We start from the raw sequence: 20,107 nt of genomic DNA, 5'->3' as shown, positions 1-20,107 counted from the left end.
AGTTTCCACTCTGTGAGATATTCAGGAACTTTTTTGAATATGCTGAGACAGTAATTAACAAGACCCCCCCCCCCGCCCCCCTCCCCCTATCTAAAATATGCATTAATGCCGCGCCTCGCTCTGAGATCAGATTTGGGTGGAAGCGGACACTTCCTCACCTTACATCTGTTATCATGCATTAATAAACGGGGACCTCTGCAGAGTGGATCAGGTTTCAGCCAGCGCGACATGAAGGGCGGAGCGGGAGCACCTTCAGTCCTACGTTGAACTTCACCTTGGCTAAAAAAAAACTAAAAAATATGATGAATCTTCATGTTTGCTCACGGACGAACATGATGTGAATCGCTACGGCATGAGATCGTTCCACTGTACGATTGCATATTTGAATGGAGTGGAACGAGCATAGTATTTTTGTAAGGCCAAGGCTGTAGGTGCTTTGGATTTAATGCTGTAACACCACCCCCCCCCCCCCCCCCCACACACAGACACGCACATCACCACACTCCCCCAGGGTTTTACTTTTCTCTGCAAAGGGGCAAATCCAGATTACAGAGCTCTAAGTGAAGGAGATCAGAGTAGCTTTAGGAAAGATGGGGGAAGGTGCGGTAAGACAGTAAGATCCGTACGGCTAGAAATCATGTGATGGACTAAATATTTGTATACTCCAGCTTTTGGCACCAGGCTTCCGTTCAACACCGTTTCATGGCAATATTGATGATGAGGATTGAAATGGCAAGCGAATAAGACGCACACACACACACACGTGGCTTTCGTTCTGCTCCTCGCACGTCCTCCAGTTGACACAACTAAGAAACAAACAGCAGGTCCGAAACGACGTCCCGTTAGCTGAGCTCCACGGGAGGCATCGAGGACATTGTGTGGAGTTGGGCAGCAGTTGCGTGGCGGCTCCACTGCGAGCATGAGGCCCGGAGGATTAGTGTCCAATCAGAGTGGATTTGATGTTTACTGACAGCACATGGGACTTAGCTGAGAGAACTGTATTTCATTTGTGTTCAATGAAGCCAGGCAACCCGTCTGGCCTCCCCTCCCCGCGCCGACAATCTGGACACTGAAACCTGTTGACGACGGTGCATCGTTAACAGCTTCAAGGTAGGTGACTCTTTAAGAAAGGGGTAAGGTTTTTTTTTTTTTTTTTATCATAGCAACCGTCAGATCATCGTCAGATACAGTTTGATCTGATTCGAGTGACGTCACAGTGGGAAGGGGAATTAAACAGGCTTTATTTCCGCTGTAATCCTTCATAGCAATCGACGGAGCGAGTAAAACGTCCCAGAGATAAACCCCACTGGATTAGTGCGAGACCCCTCCCATCAATCGCAACCCGTAACCCAACCCATCCACTCCTCTCGCTTTTGGTCTTTTTTTTGGTTTTTTTTTTTTTGGGTTTATCGTCCGGTGACCATCTCCAGCTTGCGACCTGCCGCTGTGTTGTTGGTGGAGTAGCAGTGCATTGTGCCACGTTTGTGCGGGTTTTTGTGTTGTGTTGTTTGCGTGCGGCGTCCTCTTTCGTTTGCGCACAACGAGGCAGCAAGACCAGAGATTAATTATTCAAGGACGGGCAAGCCGGGGGGGGGGGGTGGGGGGGTGGGAGTCACCCGATAGCACGGACTTACAATATTACAACCCGATATCGGGTGAAACGCTAGACGCGGCTTCATTTTCCTTTTTCCTTGCGCTTGCCTTTCTTCTCTCCATACTTTTTTTTTTTCTCGGTGCTATAGCACAAGAAGAAGTTTTGTATTTTTTTTTTTTCTTCTTTATCTTTGTCTCCGTAATCGGTTTCTCTATTTTTTTTCTTTTTTTTGCCAATGCTTGCTCCTAACAAACAGTTGAGTCTTGGTCGCTCCCACAGTTGGGACACGTCAGGGGGGAATGAGGGTCAGTGGGACAGGTCTGAGAGTGTCTACGAGCAGCAGGCAAGACTAGCCGGCCGGCGGAGCTCCCTGTCATACGGAGAGGGAGGCGCGTGGCACGCACCTCCGCAGGGAGCGCGTCCCCCCGACCTGGATTTGAAACGCGAGCCGTGCTCCTACCAAGACGCTCTGTACAGGCCGCTCTACGCGGAGCGACAGGACCCGCGGGGGCCGAGGAAGGGCTCCGCGCCTGATCTGAACCACTACGAAGGAGCGCCCATGGCTCACCGGGGATCCATTTCGCATCAGGATTACTATCCGCACGACCCGGCCATGACCCCCCGGCCACCCGAGGGCTTCTACCGGCCCGAGCACCAGCCCCCGGCGCCTCAACCCCACCCGCTCAGTAGGTCGGGCTCTCATTTCGCGATGGCCCCCGGGGCTCATGGTGTGTGGGAACAAGGTCAAGGAGGAAGAGCGGGACCCCAAGTCCCCGGATCGCCTCTGCCTCTTCCCCCTCCTCCTCCGACCGCCCATGAGTTGAGCAGGGGCAAAATGGCGTCAGAGGGCCAACAGCGTGTGCCCTCTCGGGGGCCATCTCCTGCACACTATGGTATGGAGCATGCATCCCCCCGGTACGCCAGTGAGCCCCCACCTATGACCGGTCAGTCGGTCTATACTGACGTTAACGGTCGCCCGTTGGATCCCCAGCAGCAGGGGGCTACCTGTCTCGTAGTAGATCCTTCCACTCAAGCGAGTATGATCATGAGGCAGGAGACCGCCTCACCGTACACCATCCAACAACAGCAGCAATTACAGCAGCAACAACTACAACAGCAGCAACTTCAGCAGCAACAGATCCAACAGCAGCAGTTACAGCAGCAGCAGCTTCAGCAGCAACAGCTTCAGCAGCAACAGGTGCAACAGCACCAGCTTCAACAGCAGCAGCTACAGCAACAGCAACTGCAGCAAGAGCAGCTGCAGCAGCATCTGCAACAGCAGGGGCCCCTTCCACCTCCACCTGCGATGCCTTGCTCTGACCCTAACCTCTCTATGATGGCCCCGCTAGCTGCGCCACCTGCCACAGTGCAGACCGCCGCGCTCGCTCCGGTCGCCCCTGCCCTGGTGCAGGCGGCTTTAAGTTCCCTCCCTCCCGCGCCGGTCGCCCCGCTCACTGCTCCCCTTCCCCCGGCTGCCCCGCAGACGCTTTTGCCCTTGGACCCCAAGAAGTCGGTCGACCACGAGTTCCTCGCCCTGCTGCGGAACGAGGGCCTCTCCGAGAGCACCATCTCCTCGGTCATCCAGCAGGGATTCGACTCCACCGGCATGCTGGCTGTCATGGAGGAGAACGATGTCCGCACCGTCGCCGCCAACCTCGGCCAGGCTCGCGTCCTTTCTCGCCTGGTCCACAACTGCAAGCGGTCCGCTGACGCTCTGCCAGCCCCCTCCCAACCGCAGACACCCATGAGAGGCCGCTCCAATAGCTTCAGCCATCGCTCAGACATCTACCAGCAGCAGCAGCACCATCATCATCCAACGCATCCCTCGCAGGCTTTGACCGTGGATGCCCAAATGATGCACCCGCAGACCCCCGGGGGCATGCAGACCATCTCCCCGAGGATGGTAGATTTCATGGGCAGGAGGCCCAACAGCGCCCCCTCTCAGCACCTCATGGAAGCCTCCGGAGGCTACCCGGGCCAACCACCCCGCTCCCCGGGGGCATACGCTGGAGCACTTATGCCTGTTCAATCGAGACCCATGTCGGCCTATTCTGCTGGGGCAACAATGTCAGGGATGCCCATGCATGGCATGCAGATGATGCCGCAGCAAATGACCGGGTCAATGCCTGCCATACAGGGGTCCATGCACGCCATGTCAGGGATGCCACAGCAGATGCCTGTGTCCATGCCAGCTTTAACACAGCCACCACAACAGGTGCCCAAAGCGTACTCCACCAATTACACGGTGCCAATGGAGCTGATGAAGAGGGACAGGAACATAATGCCGCTGTCCCCCATGCACAGCCCTCACCCGAGTCCTCAGCTGATGCGTAAGGGTGGGGGACCTGCACAGGAGAATGCCCTCGTCCTTATGGGGCCACCAGGCCAAAGCTCCATGGCTGCTAACCAGAAACAAAGTCGACGCACGGGTCCACCAGTCATCGTGTCCACTATGGCTTCACCAGATACAAGTAAATCCCTTTTTTTTTTTCTCCTTTCACTTGTATCACCAGATTTCTTGTCAAATTTGCACCCTGCTTTCTCACGGCTGTTTCACATATTTTTATTAGATTAGAAAAAAATGATTTGTGCTAGAGCTCTTTTTTTGACATGCTTTTATGTGAGACTGTCCCGAATCCTCTCATTGCTTTGAATAGCTCCACAAAGCACTGCTGCTGCATTGTTGAGCATCATATCATGCCTTCACAATTTGGTTTAACATTTTCTAGGAGCCATTCAGGAAACTGAAAGCGACCACTTGAGCGTTGGGTTGAAGTGTTTTCTTTTAAAGAACAAGAAGGCTCCAGAAATGTATTTTCACCCCTTATTGTGATGAAACGTTGGCGTGCATACCGCCTTTGTCTAAATCAGCGTTTGTTTCATTTTCTTGTGGTGTATTTAGCCAAATGGGGAGGCTTGTGTCGTGCGCGGTGCGTGACCTTAAAAAACCCAAACACAACGGGAATGTTACGTGAGCACTTTTTTGTAAACCATCGTATCGGCGCTGTCATTTGCTTGCCGTTCTGTGTTTGTTCCCATTGCATCAACAGTAGATTAATACTGTGGCTTTTTTTTTTTCTCATCTAGTCGAGTGGTTTGAGATCGGAAATCGCTCGCTGACCGTCTGTTTTGCACAAACGTTGTCGGGATTCTGAGCAATAACAGAAAGGGCAACCTTTGCCTCGGCCTTCTGGCAGTCCGATCCCTGGCCTCCTTTTGGTTTCTGCCTGTGCTACGATCCCAAAAACGACCCTCACACCCGGCTTTCTCTGTGAGAGACACATTCGCCACGCTCCCCTATACTTTGCGTCAAGTCCTTCATTATTGCAGTAATCTCACGCGGTTCTTTTGTCAGAATGACATAACGCCCCGTCAGACGCAGCACAAAAATGTCACTGACGAGGCGCGGCGCGGAGGGTTTGGGAGGAGCGGCTGTCGGCACCCTTTCTGATACCTTTTTTTTTACATTTTAACAACTGCACACTGACTTCGTGTTACAGTCTGTCAGTCGCTGCGTTCATGTGTGAACGGTTCACATTAAGGCTTCTATCATCACAGGAGTCAGATAGTGTGTGCAGTGGGGTTGAAAGTGTCCTGACGTGTGTTTGCACGTGCACTGTTTATGAATTCATCCCTGTCTCCTTTTTTAAAGACGCTGTTCTCATTTTGAATGCCCTTTGTGAGTAATAAGAGTGAAATCAAAGCTCAGGCCACTTTTAAAATAATTATATTATGTATACAACATTTATACAACATTTCATGAGTTGCTTTGTGGTTATTAGTTGTATGTTGCTTTTATAGCTGCGGTATCATTGTAACTGAAGTCCACTCTGATCTTCACATCCCCCAAGCTCCTATTGTCCATGGATGTTTTATTGCATTATGATAGTAAAGTGGGTGCACCAGAGTACCCCGTGAAGTATTTACAACCAATAGGAATACAAAGCCTTCATCGGTCTTGTTGCTGTCGCCATGTACCACTGGCTCGACTGATCAAAGGCAACATTTTCTGTATCTAGCTGTAGTTTTTTTCCTGCGGTTTTTCTTCATCATTTTTGTATCTTTTGACTCCGGTCTGAAAAGAAATTAGTTCAGTCAATGACTGCATCCTTATTTGAATCAACTGAATAATTTACCCATTAGATTAAAGCTTTATTTCAGCATTTTATTTTCCCACGAATAGCCTGATGAAAGTATATTTCAGACATTCTGGGGAAAAAAAACAACGGTTTTGTCCATCAACCAGAGGCCGACTAGCGGAACCATTGGACAGATGAAATTGAATTACAGCGCTGATGGCCAATGTGTGATTGTGTGTCATTTTGTCTGTGCAGGTTGTAATGAGAAGCGAGAGAAGGGGGTTAATCCTTCAGATCCTCCATTTGCACTGCTGCACTAATCCACACGTATTCTCATTTTGTTCAGACCGGCTTCCCGGCTTTCTGCTAGATTCTGTGAACCACCTCACATCGCCAGTAGGTTCAAACGGAATAAAACGGGGTCCAAGTCCTCCGGCCTCTCGTATGGGGGGGGGGGGGGGGCACCCATGCTTCAGAAAGGAGTTGTTGGAGCTCCATACTTCACATTGTTGGTACACACGCAGTCAGCCGAGTAGACCTCATTTGCATGTGGCTGACATTTGTTGCTTTGATAATTTCATCTGTTAATGGACGCGGCCGCAAAGCTGCTCTGAAAGCATATTCCTAAATTGTATGTTGCTAGGCAACGTGGGTTTTGGTGGTAATTGTAGGCAGATTTGCCTCTGGTTAAAAGGTCGGTCTATTGTCGGAAAACACAGCAATTTACATGTTTCTTGCTTTTTATCCAAATGGCTGGCTGAGCTAATGCATCAGGAAGAAAGTATGAATTCATTATATGGGGGATACATTTTCTGGCACATTTTACAGGAATTATACATTTAGGTCCATCGACAGATTATTTTGCCTTTAGGTTCAAACTAAATTTGGAAATCTACTGAATTATCTTGCAGCAATAACATTTTGTTTTATTATTATTTTTTAATCCAATTAGTTATGACCTGCCTCACATTCTGAAAGCCTCAGTCAATCAATTAATGACGGCAGTGAGATTCACCCGCTACCAGAAAGAAAACTAAAAGCCCTTTTTAAATACAGATGGCAGGCCCCCTGCACTCCTCACTACACGGTGCTTTGTGGAGAACCCTCGAGCAAGACCCCGCCTTCATATGACTAACCAGGGCTCCCCATCCCCCACCCCGGCATAATCTCCGTATCTGGTACTGTGGGACTTCCACTCTTTCACCTCCGCCCTGCGGAGCAAGCCGGCTTCCTTCCGTGGACTCTGGCTCCAAGTGACCTGATGCCCGATCAGGTCACTTCTGATCTGCGTGACACACTGGCCGCAATTTTCCTCCGTCCTCGCTCGCGGTCCAGCGTGGCGATGCGGGGAGGGGGGGGGGGGGGGGTGGGCGGGTCGCAGCGTATTAGTTCTGGAGATGGCAGATTATGTATTAACTGGGTCCAGGTCAAAGCTTCCGGGCAGTTGTTGCACAAAGTGTGGGATTAAGCAAGAGAGGGAGGGAGGGAGGGAGGGAGGCACAGTCCAGCTGCTGATGGATGATGATTGCTTACATGGGTGGGGGAGGGGAATGGGGCCTTGACAGCTGTCCGTCAACCTTGGACTCTCAGTGGAGGCGAGGCTAACCTTCGGTGTTGTAGTGAGACTCTGAGGGTCAAATGTAGGCTTCTGGTAAGGCAGCCATTGGATTAAACTGGGATGCTTTCCGGGACATTATCCTAATTGGTCCTTTTTTGAAAGCCTCTTCTGTTTTAAATCCGTAAAAAATAAAAGTCAAAAAGTCAAAGAACTGTTGACTTGTGTGAACTGGTTTGGATAAATCTTTTGTAGACAGAATATGAGAAAATGTGTCAGAAGATTTTCTGGTTGTTTAATAAAACAACAAAGCTTCAAGATTGTGTAGAAAGGTAGATGAGAGTATTTAATTTAGTAATTCTCCTTTTCTGGCTCGATTTTGTAGCTCACAGGCTCATGGGTGTCATAGTATTTGGAGCCCAACCTGATTTCCAAAGTTGAAATAATTAAAGGTGATCCTTCACATGTGCGGGCTGTCGGCAGGTGTGGCATCTGTTACGGCTCCTCTCCCCTACAGACACTTAACATCAGTCGGTGATTTCCCTTTTCCCTGGTGAGTGAACCACGTCTGTGGTCCCATCTCACAGGATGTGATCCATAGACATCTGAAGTAATCATCTTCTCCTCTCGTCTTTCTCCTTTCCTTTTCTATACATTGATCCACGTTTCTCTTGGCCTCCCTTCCCCCGTAAATTAATCTTTTGTAGGAAACAATTTTGCTCTGATAGTCTCCTAACTGGAGAGAATAGATGGGGGGGGGGGGGGGGGGAGCGTTTGAGGTAATGGGAGAAATACAGTCTGTAAACATACGTCATACCGAGCTCAGCACATTCACCAATTACTGTGGTTGTGGGTTACGGAGCCCGTCTGCAGGGAAGCTGGAGGAAGGAGGAGAGTGGAAGGATGGGAGGTGATTGTGGAGGAGGAGATGGAGCGGGGGAATGGCGCTGAATGCACACAGGCCTGCATTAGATTGGATATTGAAGTATTGACCGCTTCAGAGGCAGTGATAGAGTCTTAGAGGAGTGCGAGCGGTAGATTACATAAATGGAAACTGTGTCATGTGACAGCGGGGAGGAGACCTGGAGGAGAAGCTTAGAAAAAAAGAACGCTTGGTAAACCTCAACCGTCCATTGATGTAAGACATAGACTTATTTATCAAATGACCAAATCGATATTTTATTAAATTATAATAATTATTGATTAATTGAGCTGTAGTTTCAGAATTGGGTGAGTAGCTCTGTGCGGGTGCCTTCAGAAGAAACTGTACGCTGAAAGGTAAAGTCTGACGAGGTGGAGGTGAGAAGCGCTTTCCGGCCAGTTTGCTGCATCCATTCAGCGATACTTGAAGTGATTACCCGTGGGTGGTGGGAGCAGAAGTGGAGGAAGGAGATGAGGAGAAGAAAAGCAGTGATATGAGAGCCGCAGAGACCCTGACTCTGCTTTCCTCAACACGTTCCACCTATGCTTCTCATCGTCATTGCTCTTTCCTCTACTCGCCTTTTTGCTTCGCTTCCTTTCCTATCCTCTCCTTTCATCTCCCTTCCTTCTCTCCTCTGCTCTCTGAGCAGAGAGTCACTCTGAATTATTCATTTTGAGAAAATGAAATTTTCACGGGTGTTAAATCAGAGTGAATAGACAAAGATGACCATGTTGTCTGTGTGTGTGTGTGTGTGTGTGAGACCATGCGTTGCAGAACTTGACACTTGCTTGGCTGTGTTTTAACAAAAGCGGGTTTGTTGGGGGGGGGGGGGGGCTCGTATGTTTAGAGGTGCAGATGAATTTAATTTGCACCCACGGAAAATATGAAGCATTTCTCAGCAGGAACGTCAGTCGTGTTCAGGGCTGTAAATGGGATTGTATTTCACAGTGTTTTAGTCTCTCCACTGTGTCTATATGTATGTGTGTGTGTGTGTGTGTGTGTGCGTGCGCGCACGCAGCCATCTCTTCATATTTGTTCCTTGATTTAGTCTTTTTCTGATGTTTTGGCCATGACACACTTTCCCGAGGAAGCTAAACTTAAATGAATGTGTTCACTGTTTTATTTTTTTACGGATTACTGTTGGCGCTCTTCTTCGTCTGAGCGTGCCGCATAGATAAAAGGTGTAATAAGCAACGCCTTCCGCCGTGCACCCTCTGAACACACACGTCCTCTTTTACATCTCTGTCCCTCTCTGAGCGGGGCCAGTTGGCTCAGTTCACGAGGGAAGGAGAGAGGTGGAGGAGAGTGATGGTGTTGGAGAGGTGGAGCGACGCGCACACAGGGTCTGAATGGGAGAACGTGAATGCATGTGCTGCGATCGACTCCCTGAAAAAAAAAAAAAAAAAAAAAGCCTCAACATCTGTCGCCCACCTGCATCTGTGCCATGTCTCTCTCTTCCTCCCCCTCATCCTCACCCCGCGTTTCAATCATTTGGCAGCAGCGCATCGTATGGATCAGACGAGGCAGATGGGATGGTGGATTTTGGTGGCTCCATTATGCCCGTATACCAGAAATTAAGCTTTTTTTTTCTTCTTTTTTTTTTTTATCCCGGTCCTGGTTTTGTGATCTCCGATTACACGTTCTGAAGAAAGCCTCTCAGTGGAGCTCTTTAAACTTACAGCGCTCATGTTGAAGGAATTTACAATACACGCCGTTCACACAAATAGAGCACGACAGCACATTGTATTTTGTTGATTTTGGTCACTTTTCTTACGGTAAAAAAAATAAATAAAAGAGCATAACGTATTCATATCTTTAGTAAATGTTCAGAGGTCTGCCACAAGAAAAAATGACAGTATTTTCATAATCGATTCGTAATTTTTGAAAGGGGGATGTGTACGAATGCATTTTCAATGGAAAAAATAACACGTATCAATTACAAAAAGTGCTTGGGTGGGATCTTTGAACTTAAAGAAAGAAAGATATGCAGAGCATCGTTATGGGCTGTAAGGTGTAACCTCACTATGTACCCTTTATTTTCTCAATGAATTGATTCATTGTTTCCTCTATAAAATCCGAAAAATCTGCAATATGTCCATCATGCTTGTAATACCCCGAGGAAAACGGGTTCAAACTTTTTCTCTTTCCTCCGACAGTCCGAACCCAAAGGACTTTGGTGCACTATGACGCATTGCAATAAGTGAAAAAGTGAAAAAGCTTGAAACACCAAAATGTCTGCGGCTCGACGCTCCACTCGGTGCGGTGGATGCCCCGATTTGCAGGAGGCGTGTTGTGCATGCGGCGACCTGGAAGGCCTCACTAACCCTCAGTATCCAAAGCCTTCTTCACCGTGTCCACCAGAGAGACAAAGTAAACCCGCCAGCTTGTATCTCAGGATCGATCGGACTCCAGGTCCGAGCGTCACGAGGAGGAGGACTACTTGTGTCTGCGAGCAGCAGGTGTGTGTGTGCGCGTGTGTGTGCGTGTGCGTAGAGCGGAGTGTGTGCACAAAAGTGTCGACGTGGACGCCGGCGTGTCGCAGCCTGGAAAATGCCCCACTGGACGGCCTCGTTTTAACCTCAAACCAATCCGCTCTGGTTCGGGAGCGAGGATGATGAAGATCGCACACTGAGGTCGTGAAGGGGAGTTTGAAGACGGAGTGAGACTGAGAAGGAGGGGGGGGGGGGAGGGGGGGGGCGGCGGCTGGCACTCTTAAAGGGCAGTGAAGGCCGGATCACAAATAATAAAACAGAAAGGCAGGCAGCAAGGGAGCGAGGGAGGGAGAGAGGGAGGGAGGAGGAAAAGAAAGAAGGAAAATATGTTGAGCCAAAGGGGGGGGGCAGAGGGGGGGGGGGGTCGGGGAGAATGGGCGAGGGAGTCAAACGTGTGCCAGCAGCGCTGCTCCTCTCCCCGTGACTGGTGCTCTTCAAGGATTGTTTTTCTCTCCCTCTCTACCGTCTCTTCTTCTTTTTTTAATTGACCTCCCTCTTTTCTTTTTCTCCTGCATTGCCGCGCCACCGGCTTGTTTTCTCTGTCGTTTTTTTTTTTCCTTCCCTTTTTTTTTTTCTTCGTCTTTTGCCATTTTTTATCCCCCACCCCTTCCCCTCTCTCTCTCTCTCTCTCTCTCTCTCTCTTTCTCTCTCACTCCGCTCTCTCTCTCTGTCTCTGTGTGGCTCGCAACAAAAGGCTGACGGAGTGAGCCTGACGTCTGAATGAAAAGCCCAAAGCTGCCGTGAAGGGGGAGAAGAGGAAGAGGGAGACAGAGCAGCAGCAGAAGAAGAGGAGGAGGAGGAGGAGGAGGAGAAAAGATGAGTGATCTGGCTGAAGAGGCGGTAAGAGGAGGACGCTCACAAGTGCTGATCGCTGGCTGAAGACGGGAGAGGAGATCCTATTTTTTTTTTACCTCCCCCCCCCCCCTCCTCTCCTCCTCTTTGGAGATTAAAGGAGTTGACGCCGCTTCAACCGCACGGTGGGGCGACTATTGCGGTTCGCTCTCTCTCTCTCTCGCTCTCTCTCGCGCGCGCGCGTCCCCCCTCCCTCACCCACTGCCCTCTTGTGCCACCTTCCATTTTTCTCCCTCCTCCCCACCCGGCTCGAGAGCACCAGTCGTCTGAGAAATGGAGCTTCTGGGGGTGAGGTGACGAAGGAGGACGGATTTGGAAGCGAGCAGTGGGGGGAGAGCAAGAGCAGACAGAGAGAGGGAAGGCGGGAGGGAGGCTGAAGGAGGAGATAAGAGAGGAGAGGATAACGCCGGGACCCCCCCCCCCCCTCCCTCCACTCAGCGACCCCACTTCCTCTCTTTTTTATTTTGTCCCTCTCTACCACATTTCCTCTGCCATGTGCAGCTCCTGATTTGAAGAATGTGGAGACAGCATTTCCCAGGCAAGGAGCATGTTTAAAATCATATTGTGCATATAGTGTGTGTGTGTTATGTGTGTGTGTATGTGTGTGTGTGTTTGGACATGCTACTCATCAGGGGTAGTAAAAAAAAGCCTGTGTATGTGTGTGTGTGTATAATGGCGAAAGGTGGAGGATTTGCCTTAAAAAGCGAAGGACCCTGTTATGTTTTTGCAACAAAGTGTTTCCTAAAAACTGTGTGTGTGTGTGTGTGTGTGTGTGTGTGTGCGTGTGCGTGTGTTTGGACATGCGCATGCGAGCACCAACGTGAGCGTGTGAGTGTTTCCTCGGTTTCATACCATCTGTGGAAGGCAGCAAGGAGGAGGTGAGATCGGATGTATGTGTCATGTGAGGGGTCAGAGGTCACAGCAGAAGGGGCATACGAGTGGCTCGATGTGAGAGCGGCAACGGTCGGGTCCCGTGTGTGAATGCGCCCGTCATAGCGTGTGCATGCACTGTGGGTGCAGACATGCAGCGGGATGGCCTCGTTATGCCAAGTAATAATTAGTCTGTATTTTTTTAAATTGCATTAAAAAATACAATTTTTAGTACATGAGACCTTGTTCCAATGCAGTTAGGCCGTGGAGCTCATGATCATTAATTAGAAGTCATTTATACTTTGTCGCTATTTTTTTCATCACTCAGTCAACATGGCAAAAAATAGCTTCAGTTTAGTGTAAAATAATAATCCTCAATGCGATGCGCAATAGATTGTGTTTCGTACTTCATGACTCATGCTCCTACCACACTTATGTGTCACAGCGCTGTTCATCAGCACTGACAGCTGCTTTTGTCTCAGGAAGCACAGCGGATAGCGTTTAGGAGAAGAGGCGCTGATGGATGGGTGCTTCTCGTCGTTGTTGTTGTTGTTGTTGTTGTTGTTTACCACAACGCCGCCCGTGACATCTTTACGTCCGCGGATAGCGTTCCCCCCTTTTTTGTTTTTATTTCTCCATTCCCTGCCGCACTTGTGATTTCGCCCTGCTCTTTATCTCCCCCCCTGCCTCCCCCCCCCCCTGCCCCCTCCCCCGCCCCCCTCGGTGCTGGCCGTTTGGTCGGCGATAAGTTTTGCAGCGAGGGGGAGGCCGAGGGGAGGACAAACAAGGTCTTTGTGTGGCGCACACACAGTGGAACAAGAAACACGCCGGCCTTGATGCCGGGTGCCCGTAGGGTCCGGTGGGGGCCCGGGGTGGAGGCAAGCCTGCCAACCCACCCCCCCCCCCCCCCCCCAAAAATACCCCGATTACACCTCCCTTGTTTGTCTACAGATACCAAGGGATCGTAAACACACCCGAGATGTACGCGCGGTTTAGCGGCGCCGTTGTGCGTGTCGAGAACAGCCCGCAACTGGACACGGGGGGGGGAGACGGGGGAGACGGGGCAGCATCGGCACCGAGAGCCGCAAATGCCACAGGACATTTTAGTGAACAAAAGACCGGTGACATCCGGGATGATTACTGGTCATCGTCAGGTGTGTGTGTGAAGCTGCGTGGTACCACAGGAAGCATGTCGGTGTCCCTTTGGAAAATACCACGGTGCCACCCGTGCAAACCTGCCGGGCTGCGCGTTTGGGTTGCCAGGTTGGGTGGCCCCTGGCAGTTTGTCTTTTGGTGGGGGGGGGGGGGGGAATACGATGAGATCAAGCTTTTCCTGTCCTGCTGCTAACACTTGCCACAAAGAAAGCCCGCTGGGTCATCGGGCCCGGGCCCCCCCCCCCCCCACCCCTCCTCTCACTCTGGGACTATCCCATCACTGAGGCCCCCAGCTTGGGAGTTGCTAGGTAACCAGAACCAGCTGTTGGTCTTAAGCCCGCTGAGCCCGTTTTTCTGGCTCCGCGTCAACTGCGGAGTAGTTTTTTTTTTTTTCTCTCTTTTCTTTTGAGAGCTCGCAGTGAACCCAGGGACCGCTGTGCTGTGGCCGTGACATCATCGCGCCACGGAAAATCTTCCTCACTTCCTTTTTTTTTTTTTTTGCAGTGTTATTGTTCCGTCCGCGGGGCGCATCGCACCAGTTTGAGAGTCACTCGGGAAGCGTTTTCGCACACAACCAGGAGCGTAGTAGTAGTAGATGTGACACGCGGCACGAAAGAGGCAAAGGAGGAGAAGGCCGAAAATGAATGAGCGGCTTTGGGCTGTCAGTCGAAAAAAGACATTAGAGGAAAAAGCGTGTCGCTCCGGCGTGAGGTGAGGACACTAAACTGTCTCGGGGGGGGGGGTCGTGTGGATCCACGAAATCCCGAAAACATGGGATGGAGTGTGGTGTCCTTAAAATACCCATTTTAAAGATTTCCAAAGCCAATAGGAGAAGCACAGGTACTATTTTCTTCCGTTGATTGTTTGCGCCCTGCTTAGGAAACGATTCCTTCTCTCTGAAACCTCTTTCTGAGCTGCGCTTCCAAGCGGGAGAATTAAACACCAGATCGTTTTCAACCGAGGAGAAGAGTTCTGCTTCTATTCCTTTTGTCAGAATCCAAAAAGGCCTTTTTTTGGGGGGGGGGTCTGGAACATCTGTGATCCATTTGTGGTTGAAAGAACGCTATTGACAGCTCTGCCAAAAGTCTTCATACTTGCTGGAGAAGCGTCCAGTTCCTTGTAAGCGCCGACGAAGTGATGATGTCAGTCTTAGTCCGTTCAAGCCCCCCTTGAGGGATGTAACAACACATGACCCCCCCCCCCCCCACCTCTGGAAAAAAAAACTGTCTGCTGTCACACTGAACACGGTTTAGAGGTTTAGATACTTAGTCAAGGCTTTGTTTTTTTTGTTTTTTTTATTACCTTCTGGCTCAGAGACAATGGTGGCTGTTGATAAAAAATAAAAAAAAATACTTTGGGTGGAATAACAGGAAATGGACACAAGCAATTTGCATTTTTGTCCAAATGACTACCAGCCCAGATATCCTACCGCCTAATGTAAGCCATCTTTAGTCGTGTTGTTTCTACCGCTCACATGAGTCCGCGGCTAATGGCCACTTGGCAGAGTGCTGTGTGGTGCATGTTGCTGCCCCCCCCCCACCCCCTTCCCCCCCTTCCCCCCCCCCCGCTGCAGACGGTGGGCGGGGCTCCGTGTTGGAGAGGAGAGTTCTAGTTTTAGTTTCCTGAAGTCCAGCTTCTGGCTCTAGCAGCTGGGATGGGGGGCGGGGGGGGCAGGCTCAGCTGGAGATGGGAGAGAGCGAGAGAGGGGGGGGGGGAGACGGGTATAAACAGTGAGATCAAATGCAGTGAGATCTTTTTGCAAAAATATAAAATTGTGTTGTAAATGTGCTTAATTGCCTTTGTTACTCAGACATAAGGTCACTGTGTTATATATTTACTGCTCACATTTAACAGATGACCGTTATTTCAATAGTCTTCAGCTGCAAACGTGATTCTCATTGTCTGTAATATCCCACAAGCATCGATGTTGTCCTTGTGGTAATCAATATTAGTTCATATGATATCCCCATAAGATAATGTGTGCCTTTGGTTTACTACAAATTCATTCTGTCATCATCTCTAAATATGAATCATCCACACTGCAGTAAACATTGAGAGCACAGATTTTGTGTACTAAAGCCATAATTCCATGTGGATCCTTATGAGTAAAATATTCATAATAAATGCTCTCGTGATGGCAGATTCAATTCTCCGACACATTTCGTGCGGATGCTTCACGCAGTAACAAACTATTAGATTAGATTTTACTCTGTAATATAATAACAGCTGTAAAAGTGTCCATGAAAAGACCTGCTGACCTTACGTACATATGCAGTGGTGCAAATGCTTACATCCGAGTGCAAGTGGCATTTGAATAAAACACCAGGTTTAAATGCAGTCAAATGTGCGTCCTGAAAGGGTTTGAGTTACGCTTCTTCCAGAAACCTCGCTGACAGCCGTTAGTCACTCACTGGTTTTAAAAAGAAAAATCACAATTCTGATGGATTCTGTTCCCACCTGGACTGGCGGGAATAAAAAAAAAAAAAGTTAATTGTATTTCTGACAGCACATGACTAGAGACCAGAGCCTCAAAATCATTAGCTTGGATGTGACAGGTCCGGGGGGGATGGTGGTAAGATGGAGAGCCTCGGTCAACAGCACCGCCCCCCCCCCCCCCCTCTTTCACTGTGAACACTATGCTGATCTGAGCAGTTGCGTATTTACCGTTTGTCTAAACATTCTCATTATGCATGAAAAAATAATAATAATTTTTTTTAATAGCTGAAGGAGTGTTTGTTCAAAACCAAAGAGATCCTTCAAATCGCCGTCCAGGTATCCGAGTCATTGAGGCCCTCATTAACGGCCTGTATTATCATTATTAATCACGTGCTAAATGCATTGAAGGAGAGGGAATAATGAATCAACAGCCGTTTGACCTACTTCCTGCAAAGTGACGCTGCTTTTTCCATCAGCGGCTTCTCGTTCATGTGCGTTTGTGTGTGTGTGTGTGTGTGTGTATAGTGAGTCTGTGTTGGCTGCTTTTCTCTTTTGTCTTTTTGATCTCGGAGCGCGTGTGTGTGTTTGGGTCATCGTGTGCACACACGTGGCTCTGTTTGACGAGGTTTTCTCTGGTGTGTGGCTGTCGGACGATGGAGGCCTTCTCTCCTCAGAGAGTGCAGTGAGGAGGAGGAGGAGGAGGAGGAGGAAGAGGCGCAGTGAGGGCTGTGGAGCCACAGGTGTATTTGGCGAGCTGACCCTCCCCCCCCGGGCAAACACACACACACACACACACACACACACTGTGAGTCCCTCCAGTGAGAATAATGCATTTGGCGTTCATCAGGAGGAAAAAGATGGAAGTCACTTCTTCCACATTGTTTGTTTTAACCTTTTAATTTATTTCTGATCATAATTATCTGTTATGCTTTTAAGTCTTTTACATGATGCACTGTTTTTATTATTGGTGCTAAACAATATGACGCAAACAGCATTTCATCGAGTGGCCCCACACAGCCGTTGAAAAAAACCTCAATGAAAAAGATCCACACAGCGATAATAAAACGGATTACTGGAGAAGAAGGTCGGCATTAACTGATGAAATCATACAAAATAAATGTCAAGCTGTGATCCAACGGATAATAATTATTCTGCACTTGAACACATGGGAACAAGCCAAGATGATGTTTTCAGTGTGTGTCAAGGTTGAAGCACCAGAAACGAAAATCAATACTCTATTTATTCTTTACTATACTCCGCTTCCCATAATGAAATCCAATCGCTGAATGTACCGAACATCCTGAACGCCCACATCTTTTAAACTAAACACATCTAGTTTGCAGTCTTTCTGTTTTAAAAAGAAAACTCAACTTGTGTCAAATGTGTGTTCTGCCCCTTTAACGGCACATCCAAAACCATATCAACACAATGCGCCCTACATCCTTTAAAAAGTACACAACCCATTTAAAAAGTGATGGAAAGATGCTCTTTTGTGCGTTTCTTTCAGCCATCATATTCTCTCAAAGGGACGTTTTTTTGTTGTTGCATTTTTCAAACCACTGAAGAGCTGGCAGAAATACACACAAAGCTGATCTGACTTAATTTCCTCAATCATCGTAACAAGCTGAGAGAGGAAATAGGTTTTTCGGGCCTTCAAAATTGTCGACCATTTCCACAGAAAACCCGCTTCTTCCCACTCTAAAACTCAGAGAAGTAATCACCGCGATTCGCTCTGCCAAACAGCAAACAAGCCCTGCTGGTGCACAATGTAAAGCCTCAAACTCAAAAAGGGGCCTTTTTGTTTTCGGATCATTCGCATCTGATCCCCGTCTGAGAGACGCGTGGCAGCCAACGGCGTCGTGACGCGTTGAGGTCACCCGACGGCGTCGTGACGCGTTGAGGTCACCTGACGGCGTCGTGACGCGTTGAGGTCACCCGACGCCGTCCACGCCTCCCGGAGACGGGAGCGTCTGGGAGACAGACAGCGAGCGAGCGAGCGAGCGGGGCCCGGGTCCCCTCACCAGCAGCGCAGATGTCACTAAATAAAATATTTCATAATCCTGCCCAAATCCTCTAATCACCATGACAACAGGCAGCAGGGAGCCAGAGAGTGGTGGTGTGCCGACCCCCCCCCCCCCCCTCCCCTCCCTTCTCCCCCCCCCCTTTCTCCTTTCTCTTGCCTCTCTTTTTTTTTTAGTTGGATTCAGATCCACGGTGTCACTCTTCATCCTCAATATTACACATATTACAACGGAAACATTTCATTGATCTCGTTGGAGAGAAACCGCTACTGGCAGAGTCTGAAGAGTCGGCTCGATCACTCGAATCCCTCATAAGCGCGCGACACGTTTCTAGTGTCCAGCAGGTCTCTTTTTTGCCCACAGTAGTGTCGCAACATCGACGGCAACGCCAGGACAGCGATGGACACCCCTGCAGACCTGGAGACGACCACCAGTTTGGAATTAATTATGGAATACCTCCAGCTTCCTTTTCTCTGCCTTAGTGCTGTAACGTGTGTGTGTGTGTCATAGGTGTGAACTGGTCACAGTCACTGGTGCTGCAGAGAGACGCACACACTGAGGGCCTGCCTGCTTCTCAGCGGTGATAGGACAATGGAGGTGATGACCTCATGGGGTGAAACGACCTGTTGCCTGGTAACAGTGTGGCTAACAGCGAGAGGGGGGGGGGGGGGGGGGGGTGTATTCAGATCACCGGCATTGTGAATGTGTGTATGTGTGTGTGTGTGTGTGTGTATGCACGCGTTGTATCGACCAGTGTTGCAAGGGAAGGGACACAATGACGGTGATTTAAGGTAGAGAACTACACGTGTACGGCGTGCGTGTAGTCGTTGGGTGTGTGTGTGTGTGTGTGTGTGTGTGTGTGTGTGCGTGAGTGATTTGTCACATCACACAGGCAAAAACACACACGCCTGCGTAAACACGTCCTGCGGCGGGATGCATTTGATGCATTTCACCGGCTCTCTTGCAGCTCCCTTGACCGTATGTGGCAGACATAAATATTTAACTGGCTTCTTTTGGTCTGTCTGCAGGTATTCGGCCCCAGATTATGAATGGCCCAATGCACCCACGCCCCCTGGTGGCGCTGTTGGACGGGCGCGACTGCACTGTGGAGATGCCCATCCTCAAAGATCTGGCCACCGTGGCCTTCTGTGACGCCCAGTCCACACAGGAGATCCATGAAAAGGTACACGTTGTCATCTCGAGCTTTTTAGGAAAGTTAATTCTAGCAGCCTTTTTCCCTTTTAAATAGTTGGTGATTATTTTTCTTCAAACAATGTGGAAGGCGTAGTCAATGAGTCGAGAGTGGATACCTTAATCTGTTTCACTAAAATAAGAAGAGAGGAGAAAAAAGAGAATTAACAGAATGTGTCGGGAAAATATGTTTAAATCAAAAGGCATGAAATAATTATATTTAATTATATTTATTCTAATTCATCAATTAAGTGTCAATGTGATTAAAGCCCAGAGATACGCAATCAAGGTTTCAGTTATTAATTACATAAAACCAGCATATAATGTGGCATAGATGTGTCTTCTGCAGATTTTGACTTTACAACTGTCTTTAATTGTCAGGAAATTTAAGGAAACGAGGCGTTGTTTGAATGTTTAATTTACGGCGCATCTTTGGAAATAGTGTGACTGTAGGTTGACAGACACAGACACGCACTGCTGTGTGGACATCATTTGAACTTGAATAATTTGTCTTCAGTCGAAGAGCCGAAGAATCGTCTCTTTCCCTTCTTCCGCTTTTCCTCCTCTGTAATGTTTTAATAATAATTTGGCCCACTGGCTTGTTCCACTCTCCCAGTTCAGCTATAATGGTTTCATCATTGACTAATCCCACTAGGTGCTGAAGTGCTGCTTTGTTAAATAAGGAGGAGGAGGAGGAGGAGGCTGCTAATAGAAATGCAGTATAATTGTTCTGAGGCAGAGTGGGTGAAACATTTGTCTTATTTTACTGCACATTACTGCCGTCGGTCTGAAGCTGGAGGGTCTGTCTCTTTACGCTGGAGGCTACGCAGGCTTCCCCTTTACGTCCAATTCGTTTTTGTTTTTTTAAACGTATATATTCTTTTCTTGAATTCCCCCGTAATTTAATTCCACACACATACACACACACACACACACACAC

The 20,107-nt window shown here is 48.9% G+C and overlaps 1 protein-coding gene across 3 annotated transcripts in view; it reads left to right on the top strand.

Annotated features, from left to right (window-relative positions):
• The window catches only part of LOC119214191 (histone-lysine N-methyltransferase 2D), a 40,780-nt gene extending 20,686 nt beyond the window's left edge, over window positions 1–20,094 (top strand). Inside the window, exons 1-2 of one of the 3 annotated variants that reach the window (XM_062566703.1) lie at window positions 1,830–4,065; window positions 19,005–20,094. In XM_062566703.1, the coding sequence (XP_062422687.1) occupies window positions 1,830–4,065; window positions 19,005–19,225 (2,457 nt within the window). In that variant the 3' untranslated portion in view covers window positions 19,226–20,094. Of the gene's footprint in view, window positions 1–1,829; window positions 4,066–18,130; window positions 18,574–19,004 lie in introns of those variants that run through there. The other 2 variants (XR_009957236.1, XR_009957235.1) reach the window with 2 other exon arrangements.
• Window positions 20,095–20,107: the final 13 nt, after the last annotated feature.

The sequence above is a fragment of the Pungitius pungitius genome, chromosome 13 (assembly GCF_949316345.1).
Source record: "Pungitius pungitius chromosome 13, fPunPun2.1, whole genome shotgun sequence".
NCBI lineage: Eukaryota > Metazoa > Chordata > Actinopteri > Perciformes > Gasterosteidae > Pungitius > Pungitius pungitius.
Note: the sequence above shows the minus strand (reverse complement) of the source record. Positions and strands in the feature narration are given on the sequence as shown.